This window comes from Synchiropus splendidus, chromosome 4 (assembly GCF_027744825.2).
Source record: "Synchiropus splendidus isolate RoL2022-P1 chromosome 4, RoL_Sspl_1.0, whole genome shotgun sequence".
Lineage (NCBI taxonomy): Eukaryota > Metazoa > Chordata > Actinopteri > Syngnathiformes > Callionymidae > Synchiropus > Synchiropus splendidus.
The window spans coordinates 2,009,039-2,026,132 of record NC_071337.1 but is presented as its reverse complement, the minus strand read 5'-3'; the positions used below and the strand labels follow the sequence as shown (position 1 = coordinate 2,026,132).

Here is a 17,094-nt window from a genome sequence, read left to right as displayed (position 1 = left end):
TAGCTTAGTCTAGCTACTAGCTACATGCTAGCTTAGTCTAGCTACTGGCTACATGCTAGCTTAGTCCAGTTCCTGGCTACATGCTAGCTTAGTCCAGCTCCTGGCTACATGCTAGCTTAGTCCAGCTCCTGGCTACATGCTAGCTTAGTCCAGATACTGGCTACATGCTAGCTTAGTCCAGCTCCTCGCTACATGTTAGCTTCGTCCAGCTCCTCGCTACATGTTAGCTTCGTCCAGCTCCCGTCGTAGCTCTGGAGTCGCCCTCTTCAGAGATGCCGTTCAGCCACTGAGGAGGTACGATCACAGGTCAGCCAAGCTCTCTCTGGTGTCTATCCTGGATGGTGCATGAGCAGTTCTCACTCCACACCAAAGCTGGATCTGCAGGTTTATCTTGAGGTGCAGTTCTACTCTGAGTCTCTCTCTGATGACCGAGCTCCGCACTGTTGAGTGTTAAACCTGTCGTCTCAGCTCTTTCCTCCGCAGGACTGGGGTCACTTTGCTTCTCTCTCTGTTTTATGGACTGATTTTCAAGACGAGGCCTGGGTGAGGAGGACTTTCTGGCAGCTTCTACAGTAGCTCTCATCTTTTTGCTGATGACTTGGTCATGTTGGCTCCTGGAGCTCAGACCGAGAAAACAAGTGATGTCCAAACCACTTCAGTTGCCTCCTCTGTAAAGTTATGTTGCCACAGCGCTGCTCACACAGGAGATGCTGCTCTCACACACACACACACACACACGCACACACACGGCTCTCTCCCATGCAGAGCTCCAGCTGCAAACAAAACCAGGAACTCCGACAAGCTCAGTTTCAACTGAGTCCTGCAGGTCAGATGTGGTGAGCACAGTCACAGTCTCCCATAAAGCTTCACTAGTCAAGCAGCTCACATGCACCTCCGACGGAGCTTCACACTCACGTTTCATTCCCTCATCAATACACACTTCCTGAAGGCCAGAGGCGGCAGGACTTACCACCCACTCCAGTCTAGTTTTCAAGACCATAGAAGGAGGTGATTTGGGGGGCATCATCCACCCAGCGTGTCCCTCTGCTGCTGCATCTGTGGCTTCCCGGCGTCTGCGAGTGCGTTTGCCAATCCATGCCGCTAATCCTGTTAACAATCCAGTCAGCCCAGATTGCACAGGCTAGATTAAGGGATTAGCTGTCGCACATACGGTGCGCACAGACCCTGACGGACAGCCGACTCCTGCCAGAGACGCCCAGAACACACTCCCCTCTCCGTGTTTCAAATACCATCCCATTTCTACATAGGACACTTCACGGCGCCCCCACGGCGACAACTTTCCTTCAGCGGCCTAAAATAACTGAACTTCTTTGTTACACCAAACTATTTCTGTCCGTGCGCAGCGGGGGGGAGCAGACTAGAAGCAAGACGGACGATTTATATTCATCATTCATTTGTGTGACTTTGTGTGAATGTTGTCTTTCGGTTGCTCCTTCATCACCACCCGCGTTGGTGGCCCTCTGCTCTTCACCTCCTCCTCTTCCTCGGTTCAACCCTGTCTCACCTCTCCATGTGTCCAAACATCTGTCCTCCCTAACTTGGACTCCAAACCTCTGTACATGTGCCGCTGACCTTTCTCCCAACGCCAACCTCAGAATCTCCTGAGTCTTTAAGCACACATCACGGCAGTGACCCTGACTGTCCCACATGCCCTCCGTGTGACAGAGTCAGAACAGCAGATGATAACCACATTTTTTAAAAGATCAAGGCTGAATTCCAATCCCTTCCTAAATCCTAAAATGTCCCGTTTTTATCAGGAAGTTGAGGGGCAAGACGGAGGAAAGTATCTTCCTCAATTCTGACATCTGTCGGCACCTACCATCGGACTGAGGAATACCCAGAATACTTTGTATATTCTCAGTCAAAAAAATGGCCAGAAAGCAAACTACATATTTTTGTTGTTAATGGAGATGTAAATATTAAGAATACTGTTGTATTACCTCACCTTATATGCGGACGTATCCGCATATAAAGGGTCGCACACAGCCCTTAACACTTGGAATTGAGGGCTACAGTTGAGGGCTAAAGTTTGAGGATTAAGGGGGGACTGCAATTCACCTCAAACATACGATAAACTCATCTTTTTATCTATTTTCAGGCAGTACATCCTTGAACCGTCCCCCATAAAGGAGGTGGAACGTGTCCAAAATGGCGGATCATTTTGAGAATCATCAATCCCTCTGAATATTAGGGGGAATGACAGAATTTTTAGTCCTTTACTTAAGAAAAACAAAAGTTTGAAAGCATCCAGCCATCTGACATCATGGCTATTAATGCTAGCTAGAATGAGGCGCTTCATCTTCCCAGTGAGCAGGTGTGGCTGGCGCCATCACACAAGTCAGTCGCAGCGTTTGACTCCTGCTACAGTTGTGTCGTGGCTTGACTGGCTCGAGGCGAGTGACACGGTGACGGGGTCAGCTCAGCGCAGCACTGGAGCAAGTGAGGGTCCAACAGCAGAAGCAGCGCACACTGGTCATGAGGAAGAGGAGCTCACCTTCTGCTCCAGTGAACGGCACTCTGACTCCACCTCGTCTGCCTCCACCTTCCCTTCATTTCTCCTCTCCCAGAGTCACAGAAACAGCGGCTAATGACGCGCAGCTCCTGCGGGCTCATGCCAATATGACCGATCAGCTGGCTGCTGCTGGCCGCGAGGTCGTGACTCCTGGAAATTGAGCAACCTCTGCAACCCTGCAGGCATTATTTCTAACGGCGCCACCAGTTCTTGGAGGAATTGTGGATTGATTTCCTCCAATCTGAGGGTCGCTGGTGTAGGGTTGCTTTCATTGTTCGCCGGATATCGATCCAAGGCTGTTGGAGCTGGACAGGAACTTGGGATGCAGCCCACTCAGTCCAAACTACAACTGCTCCTCCGGCATCCACGTGCACCATCATGTACCACGTTAAGAAGGAAGAAGACAAGGTACTGCTGGTTACCAGGCAACCAGAGTGAGGACAGAAGTGATCAAAACAGCCAACCAGAAGGCTTGGATCAGAGCCCTGGACAGAGACAACCAACGGCCATCAGCCATTCCAGCGGAAACACAAGTTCTCGCCATGAATTGAATTCTTAACCAGACTGGAGAAGTATTGCTCGACTGCAAGATGTTTCTTAAATACTTTAAGATGGAAGTAACGTCCCCCTCCCCCGGCACGCGAGCGTTTCTGTGGCGGGTGGTGATCACATGAGAAACGTGACTCCTGCAGTGCGTGTACGTTGAAGAGTCGCGGCTCGCTCTGCAGCAGATGGAGTTCAATAAAGAGCCTCTCATGGCTCGGCTGCTGGTGGCCAGAGCGGCATATGCCATCCTGACGTGCACTACTTGTGTGGCCAGAGATACGCGATCAGGTTAGCAGAGGCATGTGAAGCTGCCGGGCTGGAGTCTGCGCTGGTTCTGAGCCTCGGCGACTGGCTCACCTTTAACACTGGTGGCTTTTGTGTAGCAGCGGAGGCGCCAGTGCTGTTCCAGGTGCTGTCAGGGATTGTAAACAGGAGCGTACTCACGCGGCTGCCACAGAGAAGCCGTCAGAAAAACGCTGTATTCATGAATTATGCAGCGGCTGGAGGCTAAATGGGTCATATTTGGCAAACTTCATTTTTGCTGCAGCATTTGAGCGGGAAACACTTCAGAACTCGGATCAAACGTTTAGTGTTAAATTTTAACGGTGCAGACCTTAATAATTCAGCCAAATCTTCAGCCTGATCCTGACTGCTAGAACCCCGGCTCCTCTTCCAGAAACACACGCCCGTCGCCCTCACTTGTGTTAGCAAGTGCAGCTCTGGTTATTCTGCCAAACTACACGTCATTAACAAGTCGCTCAGTCAAAGTCGCGCTGAAAGAGTTTCTGTTGACGTCAGAGGCTTGTCAGTGCGCTGCTGTTGGTCACGTTTTCAAGTCGGCTGAACTGCTTTTTAAAAACCTTACGTGTTGTTGAATCAACGTGTGACTTTGACTGCAGAGGTCATCTGCTGGTGGACAAGGTCAAAGTTCTGTGAGGTGACAATCCCGGCGCTGACCTGACGTCCACACCATGATGATCAGATGTGCTTCCGGACGGCGACCCCTGTTTCAGAGGCTTGTGATCTGATGGGTCTGAAGGGCGGAAAGAGCAGATGCAAGCTTGTCGACTCGCGGCGATGCCTCGAGATCATCTGTCGGGATGTTGTACTGTTCAAACAATGAGTGGACGCTGTTTCCACCAGCTGTTCTCCAGCCAGGGATGAATAAGAGGACTCATTAAACAGAAGCAACATCCACTGAAACGTTCACTCACGCTGCAGACTGTCTCTTTTTTTCTTCAGTATACAGTTATCTGTATCACAAAAATGGGTCCCAACTGGTCCCTGGCACAAACTGGGATGGTCCCAAAACGAGCGCTCTAAGATCTTCACCGAGTGAAGCCAGTGGCTGGAGGTGAGAGCCCGGGGCTTCCTGAAGGACGGCGGGTTCTGTCCCTGACGTAACTGTTAATGCGGCGGCAGTAACGTGTCGCCGCACACCTGCTGCTATAGTTAGAACAAAGCAGCGCAGAGCGTTGATGTCACTCCATGTTTCACAGGCTCTGGCGCCGATCAAAGCGGGAACCAAAATAAATCACTTTATTTGGAGTCTTTAAAGAGGCAAGTCTGGCAGCCGCTTCTGTAGAGTGACCCAGTTCAGTCCTAAAATTAGATGTCAACAATGGCGGAGTCGCTCTGATCGTCAACTCTTTTCATGGACCTGTAGTTTCAAAAGGCGATTCCGCCACATATTTGAGCCTCCTCCCATTGATTCCGTCTTCCTTAAAGACTTTCCGTCGTGCTGATCCAGTGAATGCACCTCTGGCTGGTGATTGACTGGTTGGCATCTGTCGGCGGGTGTCACCCGGGAGCCATAAAATCTCTTCCTTGACTTGTAAAGACCTGTCTCTGCTGTTAAGATAAGCAGCTTCAGCTTGTATATCAACGTCTTTCACTGGCACCAAGCCACACAATGTCAATTTACCGCACCGCCAAGCAGCAGTGGCAGCGAGGCCTCGAAGAAAGTTGATGTTGAATTTCACTCCAAAGGCCACTTCTGACTCTGAGCTGGAGGGAGCAGGCCAGCTGGGCTCCCTGAGGAGGCTGAGAGTGGAGACAGGTGAGGCATGTTCCTCACTCAGGGCGGACCGGAGAAGCGGAGACAATTGCATAAGAGAAGAAGGCGCTGTTTAGAAGCGGCATCCAAAATCCCTCCAGTTTCTTCACACCTTCACATGCAAAGGCTTCAGTCATTACGCAACACCCGACTCCACGAACATGAACAATCCAACTGAAACCTCAAGGTTATTCACGTGCTCCGACAGAAGGGCTGATCTTTTCTGGCATGTTTGAACGCCGATCACAAGGACGGACCTTCGAGTCTCAGCCGCTTTTCTACTTCATTTTCAAAGTGAGCGGCAACTTTTCCGTCCCGAGCGTCGCTGACCCGCACCATTTTTCACGTCCCCGTCGATGAGATGAACTGAAAACTCTTCCTCCAAAACCCAAATCGATGTTCCCGATCAGACAGGAGCAAGGATTCTGCTATTTTATTCTGCTACTGGTTTCCTGGCTGAGTGGCTTCACGCCGGCGTTGTAGGATTCAGTTGAAGTGAACTACTCTACTCCCTCTGCGACACCATTGATTCCTCCTACACAACATGAGCATTAAGAGGAAGCGCCGAGTCAGCAGTGGCCACCACTCTATAGGTTACGCCGCAGCTCACCTTGCTCCAGCGGGATGGGTCCGATGGGTCGCTGTGATCTGCGGGAGATGCTCTCACTGCTCTCCGTCACCTGTCGGCGCCCGGCGTCCTGCCGTCCGTCCAGCGTCCCACACTTCCTCTGCTTCTCTCCTCGCCTCCTCAACACCAGCTTTTGTCTCTGGATCCTTCAGCGCTCCGCAGCTTCCCAGCACTCGCCGACTCCTCCTCTCTCTCCGGCTTGCGGCAGCCAGACTACATCTCTGGATGTCTCTGCCTCGGCTCGCTCTCTCTCTCTCTGCTCTCGCTCCCTCTACCCAGCTCACACCTCCCCCCTCTCATCTCGTCACCATGGAGACGAGGCGCCCGTGCAGCGACATGCTCGTGCTCGTCGTGTTTTCAGTGGAAGGAGTTGCGATTGCTGGTTTATGACGTCCACTTGAGTCACTAATGTGACGCACCTCTTCAGCTTCACTTGCCTAAACACAGGAGAGCGGTCCACTCAAGGATCAAGTCCCGGCTGCCCTGAAGGTAGCAACTCTTCATCAGCAATAGCTAAAAAAAACCCACGATTAGACGACCAACAACACGCTCAACTAGACAGCACTTGATCTGTCACGTCACGTTCCCATTCCTCACCTTCCCAAATTCCTCACACTCTCTTCACTGTATCCACTTCAGCCGTGGAGCAACCGTCCAACTGGATCACATTTTACCGGTTTTTCTTTTGGTCAACACCACAACTTGATTTCAAGTCAGTCCAGGAATCTTCAAGAATTGAGGGAGTCCTGTATCAGTGAAACCACCACCAGTAGGTGCAGCTATATGACAGTTTTTATTCATGCGCCTCTAGAGTTCCTTGTTGTGCCAACGTGAAAACTAGGCTCCGATCGATCGGTCACGTATCGTGATCAGCCGATTTCAGTGTGACCGATGAATGCCGATCACTGCCAGTCACTTGCGATCACAACGACCAATCACCTGCTCACTCAGCAGCAGCATGTCTGCTGTGGAGCTTCTTTCAATCTGTCATGTAAAGTTAGCATCCTGCAGCACATGCACGGGACAATGCTGTGCTGGGAAGCGCCTTCAAATGAAACACACCATTTAAAGCTCCAGCACTTGACAGGGCACAGAGAGTTTTCTGGGCTCAAAAGTGAGACCACTGGGTCCTCAGCAGCTGTTAGCGCAGCTGACGCTTAGCAACACCCGCCGGTCCCAGCGTGACATTCGGAACGCTAAGCCAATTCCCCAAGAAATAAGCATTAATTTCACCGAGCAGGATGAGCAGCCTTTTTCAGGCGACCGGATCCGTCGCCGTTTTGGATTCTGGTGCAGCGTTCGTCGGGCCACCTTTCCATTATTGCCACCATGAAGAGGTATATAAAAATGTGTCTGAATTAAAATGATTTAGAGTTTTCACATCATGTACAAAGGACGTCTCATCACTTTGAGTACGAATTCATTGTCAATCCAAGTGATTGGTATCGGTGATCGGCAGCAAAACATCTCCAGTCAAAACCTCCTGAGGAATCACGAGTGGCTCCCATGCCAGGGAGGAAATCAAACCTCTACCCCCTGCGTTTTCAACCTAAACGTCAAACTTCTGGAGTCAGTACGGAGTCAGATTCACGTTGAAAATACCGTGTTCTTTGACCACACAGCGTGGCTCCATTTCCGACTGGGTTCATGCACCTCTGAGCACATGTCAGCCAGCATCCATTTAGCGGCAACATGAATCCAGAATTCATCCTTCCGTCATCCGCAGAGGGCTCGGGTCAGGAAGTGAAGAGACTTGGCAGGACGTGACTGGGAGCATTACAGAAATCCTGTCTGATCTTCATCAGAACAAAGTCTCGTCCCTGGGGCCTCAGGTCCGTGGATCATCGTTGGCGAGCAGGTTTAGAGAGGGCCGTGATGCGTGATGGCGTGGCTACTTGGCTTCGGTATATACACGTGTTTTGGCATATAGCTTGAAATGACATGGGTTATGGCTTTACAAAGCTCAGGACTGGGTTAGAAAGGAGGATAACTGTTGGCATTATTTGGAGCTTGACTGCGTGACACTGAGGCTTCCATGTTCCCACCGCCCGTCTTCACACCCATGAACCTCCGTCCCCACCACTCTTGGTCCAACATGTCCCCCGTCTTTGCTCTCCACCTGAGTCTGTCCTCTCTAGCTTTGTCTCCAAACGTCTTCACATGTCCCTCTGATATACTGGTTAACTTGACCTTCCCAGTCATCTCCATCTGTTCCACCCTGCCAGCACTCTCCTCTTCCACTCTCTGTACAACTGATCCCAGATACCCAGGCCTGCCTGCCATCCTAAAACTGAGATTTCCTCTGTCCTCTAGGATAATAAAGTCACGATGAGCAAAACCGTCGAAGCTCACTGGAGACTCGATCGTCCGGTTAGTGACTCGCGTGAGGTACAGTGGAAGCACAGCAGCTGTTACGACTGGGTCAGAGGGCAGGGGAGGCTGCACACTCTCTCTCCTGAGTCCTGAAGTCCCCCCCGCCCACTGAGGCTTTAATATCAGACGCCACACTCTCTTCACACTCGCCGCCGGCGTCCCCACCAACCCAGCCTATTGTGAGGCTGCACAGGTCCGAGGACTGTTGTTTCTAACTCCGGCAGAAACCATCTGCTGCTGGGACGCCCGACAATCTGGCCACTTGGAGAGGCGACAGAAGAGGTGATGAACACGTACAGGCACACACATTCCTGGACCAGAGACAGGAGCCAAGGCTCGGCCTTCCCTTCCTCTACATCAGGCTAAATCACATCTATTTGGTCTCTATGGTAACAAGGGGCCGTCATAGCAACCGCGGAAGAGTCCTGGCGGTGCAGGATTTATTCTGGACCGCCGTAGAGTCGCGCTGGCTCTGCCCCTAGTCGGTCCCTTCTCCTGAAAGTGCTTGCTTCATAATGGAGGGGAATGCAGAGACAAGTCCGACCTTGTGGTTGAATCATACCCCCCCACACACACACACGCCTACTCAGAGAACACACGCTCACATGCCTTCACATGCAGAGAAGAGCTCCTGCCTCAGCGTCCAGCAGCTTCTTGCCCTCCTCTGGGACGGTCCCAAAGCTACGGCTCCAGGGCACCCGAGGACCAGGTGCCAGTATCTGACTCTCTTCTACCGTGTTTGTTGTGTAACAAAAACCAACAAAGCCATGAATCCACTGTCGACTGATAACTAGTTTCTGTTATGAAACTACTTATCAGTCACAAATGCATTTGTTTCATACGTTCATTTCCTGCTCGATGATGCGTGTTCATGAGGAGTTTCAGGGATTTTAACGGAACTACGTCAGCAAAAACGTCATCGACAGATGACAGTACTGACTTCAATCCCATGTCAGACAAAGGTCCGCAGAGATGCTGCCACCTGGGGGGGTCCGACTATATGCCCCGCCCACACACAGGCTCAATCGCTCTCACTGACCGACAGAAACACTGCACCCCAATATCCAAGTAAGGAAGTGGGCGGAGTGGAAGTGAGTTCAACTCATCTGACCTGGTCGTCCTGGAGAGTCCACAAACCACTCTCCTCCAGTTGTATGGTGACCTTTACCGAGGCACGGAGTGAAACCGAGACAATCTCCCGCTGAGAGTGGCCGAGCACCTCACTAGCTGAGCTCAGGACGCCCCAAACGTCAGGAACAGATCCACATGGCGACCCTGGTCAAGGTCATATTAGCCTCCTGGCTCCCTCCCATCTCATCTGGACGCTTCTACCATCAGGCTCCAACTTCTCTGAAGCTTCAGGGATTTGACTCTCCTGTTTTAGCTTCTCAGCTGCAGCAGAGACTCTCCCCTCCTTTCTTTCCCCAGAACACTGGAAGAAGTTGGCCCACTCCTGAGATGCAACAGTGCCACCGTGTGGACGGCTAACCGCATCACAGAGAGTCACACTTCCCATGGAAAATATTGACTGTATCAGCTGCCTGTGGTGCTGGATAATTCAGGACACACTGGGAGAGGAGGACTTAACTGCTCCACGTGTAGCGGCTCTGATCCAACTCCACATGGATGGATATAGGAAACACACTTGTGTGCTATAATCCACTTCCACTAAGACCCAGTCTCATGGTGTCGGCCGTCAGTAATCATAATTAATATCTCAGACAGTCGCCATCTTGCTTCTGAGTGGCAGGTTTCTGGGTTAAGAACAAGTTATTTGGTCGAGAAACTGGGAGACGCATCAGCCACGTCTTTCCTTCACTTCTTACTATCACCTCACAGATCGAGCATTTCACTGACAACTGTTTGAAAAACAACTAGTTTCCCAATTCGACACTTAAGATCTGTGCAGCAGGCAAACAAAGTTCAAGAGTTCAGCTTGAGTCCTTGGATTTAGACACTCACAAAGGCTGGTTTTGTTATGAAGGTGACACTAACTGACAACTTTTTATTTGAGGCGAATTGATGCACTTTAAGTCTTTTCTGTTACAGACAAAAACAATGTTAATAAAGATATTCTATACTGGACGTTGATCTATATGACCTTCTTTCTTCTTTAAGGTTAACAAGGATACAATGTTATACAGCGGTGTGCTTATAATAATTGAATAGACACATGATTCTATTCATAGAGGCAGCGGAGAGTTGGGGGCGGAGCAACACTTCTTAGACTGTGAGTGGCATCACCTTCGTGCTGTCAACCAAACTGTTGGAGCTCCAGAGTTGGAGGCAATATGAGGATATGAAGGCCAATAATTATCATTGGTAACTTCAGCGTCACCACACCAGGAAGTGAACAGAGCCATCAGCTTGGAAGATCGCCCCCCTCTAGTGGAAAGTTGTCTGCGTCTGTTTGAAGAACTCGAGCTTTTGGACCAGAGTTGTGTTACTGAGGTGTGTGTTTTTATATTCCATCCAGGAGCCAGAAGTGGCCCTTCACACAGCGACTGCAGGGACTTCACCATCCTCATCAACAGCCTTCGACAAACCATGTTGCTGCTCTCAGTAAATGCTGTGTCAGTTCAAACAGCCTCTCTATGGCCGGGACATCTGCTCACACAACGAAGGTCAGGTCCACCTCAGCCGAGGGAGCAGCACACACACTGCGGCCTCGGCAGCGCTGGCTGCAGGACGGAGGCGGGGCCATCACATCCATCAGAGCCGGACTGCCACCTGCAGCACCGGCTGCCTCTCTTCCCCCAGACGACTTCAGTGGCAGGGAAGTGCTGCAGTCTGCTGGTCGATAGAGGACGCACACATTTCCACACTGCAACGCACTTGTGAACCGTCCAGAGGAAAGTTTGGCCAGGAGAGGCGGAGCCAGTAGGGACAGGTCGTCGATAGAAATCATGACTAGGAGACACGACCAGAGCCTTCAGTTCACCATGTTATCTAGGCCAGTGATTCTTAACCACAGGCCCGGAACCTATGGTTGCGACGCCAGCGCCCCCCCCCGCTTTTTGTTTTCCACCTCTGGGCCGTGAGACGCTCCGTTTTAATACATGAGCCACGGATGGTGGCAGTAGTGAGTCACTGCAGATCTGTGAGAGTTACCACCTATGGAGAAGTTCTTGGAAAGAAACAATGATGAAGAATGTGATGGCGCCCCCGACAGTAAACACCGCTCATGAAAGCACCTGTTGAAGCAGTTTTGAAAATGTTTTTGGCAATACTTTCATTTACACTTCACTTATATCTTCTTTGGCATTTAAATAAAATATATGATTTTTATTTTATGATATTTAGACATGCTTTTATTATTATTTTTTGTATTTTTGTATTTCCAATTTTCTTAACAGTTCAGCATCGAGTCATGGATCAGTTCTATAACTTGAACGGGTCCCAGGGCCATTCGTTCTGGCAAAGGTGGGCCCCGAGATCAAAAAGGTTCAGAACCCCGGACCTATTTGTGCCACGCATGATGACCTGAGTTAAACTGCTACAGCTGTGCCAGTCAAGCAGACGGGTTTGAACCGATGACCGCTGATGTGATGGAAACGTGTCAGAACAGGTTCCACCATGACAGCTGGACCTCGGGGTTGTAGGTTCAGCCTGTCGCCAGGGTGATGATGGAGTAAGAGGTTGCTGGTTCAAAGAAGAACGACTTGACCGCTTCTGACTGACATTTCGTAACTGTACCTCTGGACCCGCCGTGTTAGCTGTTGCGCCACAGAACGACCTGTCGTGTAACCCATCTCGTGGCTCACGTGACGGCTGGGCGGCGGTGGGTCACCGCAGCGATGAGACGTGGATCTGGCTCATGACTGGACGACGAGGACTGAACTCTCCATCACATAATGCAAACATGCTTCACACTTCCTCTTCTCACATATTGCATCCACAACCAGTAACCCGTACACACTCTCCAGAAAAGCACGTGGGTGGTATCCCCAATACTGTGAAACATCTTGCATCCCACATGCTTATGTAACTCCCTCTCTACCTCCTCCAGCTTTCACTCATCACTCCATCTCTGCTAGAGGGAAGGAAAACCCTCCCTCCATCCTGCGCTCTCTCACAACTGAACCAGGATTCTGCCCTTCACATACGACCAGCTCCTCTGCTGTGTGAACATGAAGAGACTCCACTGAAGCGCTGACATCGCTTACACTTGAATCCCAAAGCTGCATTAGTTGTGACAAGCAACAAGGCAAGACGCCGAACCCCGTCATCATCACTCAAAAATGGAGACTTCAGTGAGGCGGAAGCGTCGGCCTCCACACGACTGGCGCACACGGACGACTTTTTGCTGTTTTCCACAGAGCATCTTGCTCTGGCTTCTGTCCCCAAGAGGGAACTTTGACTTGGACTCCAGCTCATTTGGAGGTCTTTTGTTGTATGAAGAAATTCAATCAGTCTGGAAGGTGCAGAGTGAAACCCTGCAGCTCCTGAAGGCTTTAAAACGTGATGATCCAACTGACTGACTGTCTCTGTTAGGCTCAGTTTGTAACACCGTAACTTCCAGACTGTGAGACGCTGCCTCTAACATATGAACGTTTATGGCGCTTCTTGCCGTCGCCATATTGAGTCTAGTCCCATCAGACCAATGGAAATACAGGCATTTATTTACATTAAATACCATGCCATACGTTTGAGCCGCGAGTGCCCCCTAGTGGTCAATAAAGTTTTATTGTTTCACACCTCTGGGCTGAGAGACGCTCAGTTTTCACTGAGTCACTGAATTGACTTGACAGATGCAGATCTGTGATAGTGACCAACTATGGAGAAGTTCTTGAAAAGAAACAATGATAAAGACAGTGATGGCGCCCCCAACAGTGAAAACTGCTCATGAAAGCACCTGTTGAAGAAGTTTTGAAAATTAATTTGAATATTTTATGGCGATACTTTCATTTACACTTTACTCTGACATTTTGACATTGTTTTCTGGTATCAATTTTATTCAGAATTTTATTCAATTTTCTCAACAGTTTGCATCAAGTCTATTTTTTCTTCAGTAAATGTGATGAATATGACATGCACCTGCTTCTGCTGCTGGTTCTGTGACAAATAAATATCTTTGCGATGACCACATGGTTATTGGATCGAGGAGTGATCCTGAACATTCGGGCACTTCGGTCTCCTGTGTTGACCAAACCTCACTAGGGCCGACATGAGGATACGAGCGAGCGAAGCGTCACAAGAGCCGAGCGCTGCCAACAGACTCACAAAGAAACTCGCTTGCTTGGCTTCGCAACCTCAAGCGACATCACACTTCTCTTCCTGTGAAGTTCCCAACAATAGAGGTCTGTACTCCACCATGAGAAATACTATGGCTGGAGCTGAATGGAGGCGTGCAGCACTCACGTTGATGAGCTCGATCTCCCAGATCTTCTTGACCAGCTCCATGGATGTGTAGCCGTTGATGAGGAAGGACTTGGTGTAGTCGCCCAGCTCCAGGGACTCCAGCCACTCGGCCACCGACGTGGGGTTGTTGCCATCGTAGCCAATGGGCCGCACCTGAGGAGCGGGACGAGAGCGGAGGCTCAGTGGGTCGTCCACCTGCCAGCACGCACGCAGGCACACGTGCATGCATTGCTATCCCAGCGGGAACATTGTGAGGTTCCTCATTGACGTCACCCTTTCCCCAGCCTCTCCCCACTTAAACCCAAGCCTCCAAAACACATGGCTCACCTGAACCAGGACTCTGAACCAAACTGGAACCCAGTAAGAATCAGCCAGTTCTTTGGAAGTCTTCATCCTCCAATTGAGGTTTGGACCGGCAAAAGGTCCCCACGAGGATAAACACACACTCCTCCTTCTTACTTGACAAACGCACTCCAGCGTCTCAGACTCACTGATGACATAATCGTGCGTCTGACAAGTTCCTTCAAACGTGTCGGAGTCGGAGCTGCGACTCTGCTCCACTTCTCAAAGTGACAAGGCAGAGGGTTCACTGTGTTCTGCCTTTGATTTCATTAATATTGTAATTTGCCTTCTTTTTCTGGAGCGGACCGAGCGGCTCCTTCAGCGTTCAATATTCATGTATGCTAAACAATCTGCTGCGCTGCAGCGTGTGTGAGGAGGACACCAGGGGGCGTGGCTTGCTCTGAGCCTGGACTTCACCTGCTCCTCCTGCATGGCCACAGATCAGCTAGTTTTGTCGACACATTTCTTCATTTCACAGGCAGGGTCGGCTCCTCAACATTCAGCTTGAGAATCGCTCCGATTATTTCCCATAAACATAAGATGACTGCTTTGTAGTTGTCATTTTTCTGCGATACATTTATGGAACTTTTTTTTTTCATGTAAATGACGTATTTTGCCTCACCACGCTTTTCTTTCATTTAAAGTTTTAATCATGAACTTTTCATTCAGGCTTGTTTATGATCTTCTCTCCTTAAATAAATGATATTTTACAATATCTTTAATGATTTGTTGTTGCTTTTCTTTCTCCCACTTCTTTCATATGAACCCAGGAAAACATTACCACCCCCACCTCTGTATTATTTGGACCGCTGCCATTTGTTTGTTCGGGGACTCAACAGCAAACAAATGCATTTTAACAGCTCTCAGACCCTCCACTCACACAGAACTCTAAAGTGATGAGGTGTTGTGTGTGTGCGTGGTCATCTGCTTTTATTTCCCTGCACTTCCTCTCTCCGCTCTTTTTTTCTCCAGCTTCACCTTTGGCACACAGATGGAAGTGATCCTCAGCCACCTGCAGGAGGCCCCACTCTCTATATTCCACCTGGTTCTAGTCTCGTGTACACATGATCATCAGATCGATCGATCCAGATTGTCTACATTTAGTTGAGCTTCTTTCTCACCATGTGTTGTCCTGACATCCACGTGCGCTTTGATTCCTGTCTTGTTGTTGCTGATGTTGCTTTGCTCTTGGGTTCAATTGTGCTCTGTAAACCGTCACATTGTGTAGACAAAACAAACATTTTTCTTTGGTTTTGTACCTGCTGTCTGATTGAGCTCATTTGATTTTGTCTGCTGAGAAGAGCATTTCAGCTTCATTTGAATCCCCAGGGCCGGACACGAGCAGCTTGGCAGAGGTCTTCACTCTCTGAGTTCCAGTCTGATCTGAGTCCAGGGGGTGAGGAGCACCAACAGGGACAGGCAGCAGGAGAGTGCAGGCGTTAGCACAGGCAGGTTCCTCACTCACACCTTTGATCTCTCACTCATTCAGCACTTCAACCATCAGCACTGTCTCTTCCTCTGAGGCTATAAAAGTCCCGATCACCAGTTAGAAGTATTTTTATAACGTCTAAATTTGGTTCATCTCCGTCATCAGCGACTCCAACATAGTCAGGAGGTTTTACTTTAGTGAGTTCTGATGAATATAACTAACAAGTGGTGGGTGAGACTTCCCTGGACACATCACGTCTCTCCAAAGCTGAGCTCCCCGTGTGCTCCGCAGGTGGATCAAGATGTTCCTGCTGGTCACTCCACAGGGACTGAGAATGTTGCTTAGATCTGCCTTAGCTAGAGTCCAGGATTCAGAGTGTGCGTGGGGGTCCATCACGGACAGGCTCTCAGCTCCTTCATCTTGCTGGACCGACTGGCAGATGAGGTTAGGGAGGAGCCTCTATGGACGATGATGTTTGGTGATGATAGAGAGAGAGTAAAGACACGCTGGAGAGAAGAGGAACGGAGCTCAGATGAAGCAGGCCAGAGGATGTGTGAGTGAGAGAGAGAGAGGTGGGAGTTGGTGAAGTTGCAGGGGAAGTCAGTTCAAGTGGAGCTAGAGTGATGGGCAGAGAGTGAAGAGGCGAGGGGGAGAGTGCAGGCAGGGTGGAGGAGGTGATCTGTGACAGAAGAGAGGACGAGAGAAGCTCTACAGGACCATGATGATTGGTTGAGAGACAGGAGCTCTGATGCAGAGACAGGAAGCAGCGTGAGAAGAGTCAGAGTTGAAGGTGCTCAGGATTCATTGACTCAGAGGGTCAGGATCAGAAACCAGTGCCTCAGAGGTGAAGAGTCGCACCCTGTGCGTGTGGGGATGTAGCTCCACACAAATTGTCCATTTGAAGAATGGGATGAGAAGAAAGGCATCTTCTCTTCCTGGGAACTCCTCTGTGTGAGGGCTGAGCAGCTCAGAGCTGCCACCCGCAGAGAGAATCAAACCGCCCAACAGATGGAACCATTAAGACCAGCACTTTGGAGAGTGGTACTGCAGCACACGACCACAGCACAGAAGAGCTGTTTTTACTTATGGCATTAGCACAGATCCAACCAGGGGCCCAGGTAGGAACGAGTGGCCCCTGGTGAGTCAGTGCAACTGGACTGTCGTGATAGTCCACAGTCCTGCAAAGTTGAATTTTGTAGCCTTGTATTACCTTTTATATCACTTATTCATTACAGAGTTTCATTAGATTCCTTAGTTCTCTTTTTATTTGCAATTTCTTTTTTTATATCTTTTTTATTGCCCTACAACAGTGGTTCTTAACCTTGTTGGAGGCACCGAACCCCACCAGTTTCATATGCTCATTCACCGAACCCTTCTTTAGTAAAAAATAAAATATGATACGATAACTGCAGACTAGACTGAGGGGTGGACCTCTGCGGCGGAGGCTCCACCGAACCCCTGAGACCGACTCACCGAACCCCTAGGGTTCGATCCAACCCAGGTTAAGAACCACTGCCCTATAAACAACTTTTTTCCTACCCTATTAATTTTTAACTTTTTTTGTATTTTTTCACAAAACATATTTATATGCAAACATATTCCGTAGAACATCAGTTGATGTTCTACGTGTTCAGTTTAAAATGTTTAATTTTATTGAATTTGATTTTTTTTCTACTTCTCTGTAATAAATTCCCATGATATGAGCTCTGTTTTAAAACCCATGTTTGTTGTATCGATGCATAGTTTCCCTTCGTTCAAGACACATTTCACAAAGCTGGTTTCCGTGGGCCGTCACATCGGTTCCTGGTCTAAAGCGTGTCCCTCCC

At 49.6% G+C, this 17,094-nt stretch overlaps 1 protein-coding gene across 10 annotated transcripts in view; it reads right to left on the bottom strand.

Moving 5' to 3' along the window:
• anks1b (ankyrin repeat and sterile alpha motif domain containing 1B) overlaps positions 1-17,094 on the bottom strand; it is a 148,039-nt gene that overhangs the window by 19,327 nt on the left and 111,618 nt on the right. For 7 of the 10 annotated variants that reach the window (XM_053861571.1, XM_053861561.1, XM_053861562.1 and 4 more), the window contains one exon: positions 13,498-13,650. In XM_053861571.1, coding sequence (XP_053717546.1) covers positions 13,498-13,650 — 153 coding nt within the window. Of the gene's footprint in view, positions 1-970; positions 1,947-5,745; positions 10,479-13,497; positions 13,651-14,960; positions 16,236-17,094 lie in introns of those variants that run through there. The other 3 variants (XM_053861567.1, XM_053861570.1, XM_053861569.1) reach the window with 3 other exon arrangements.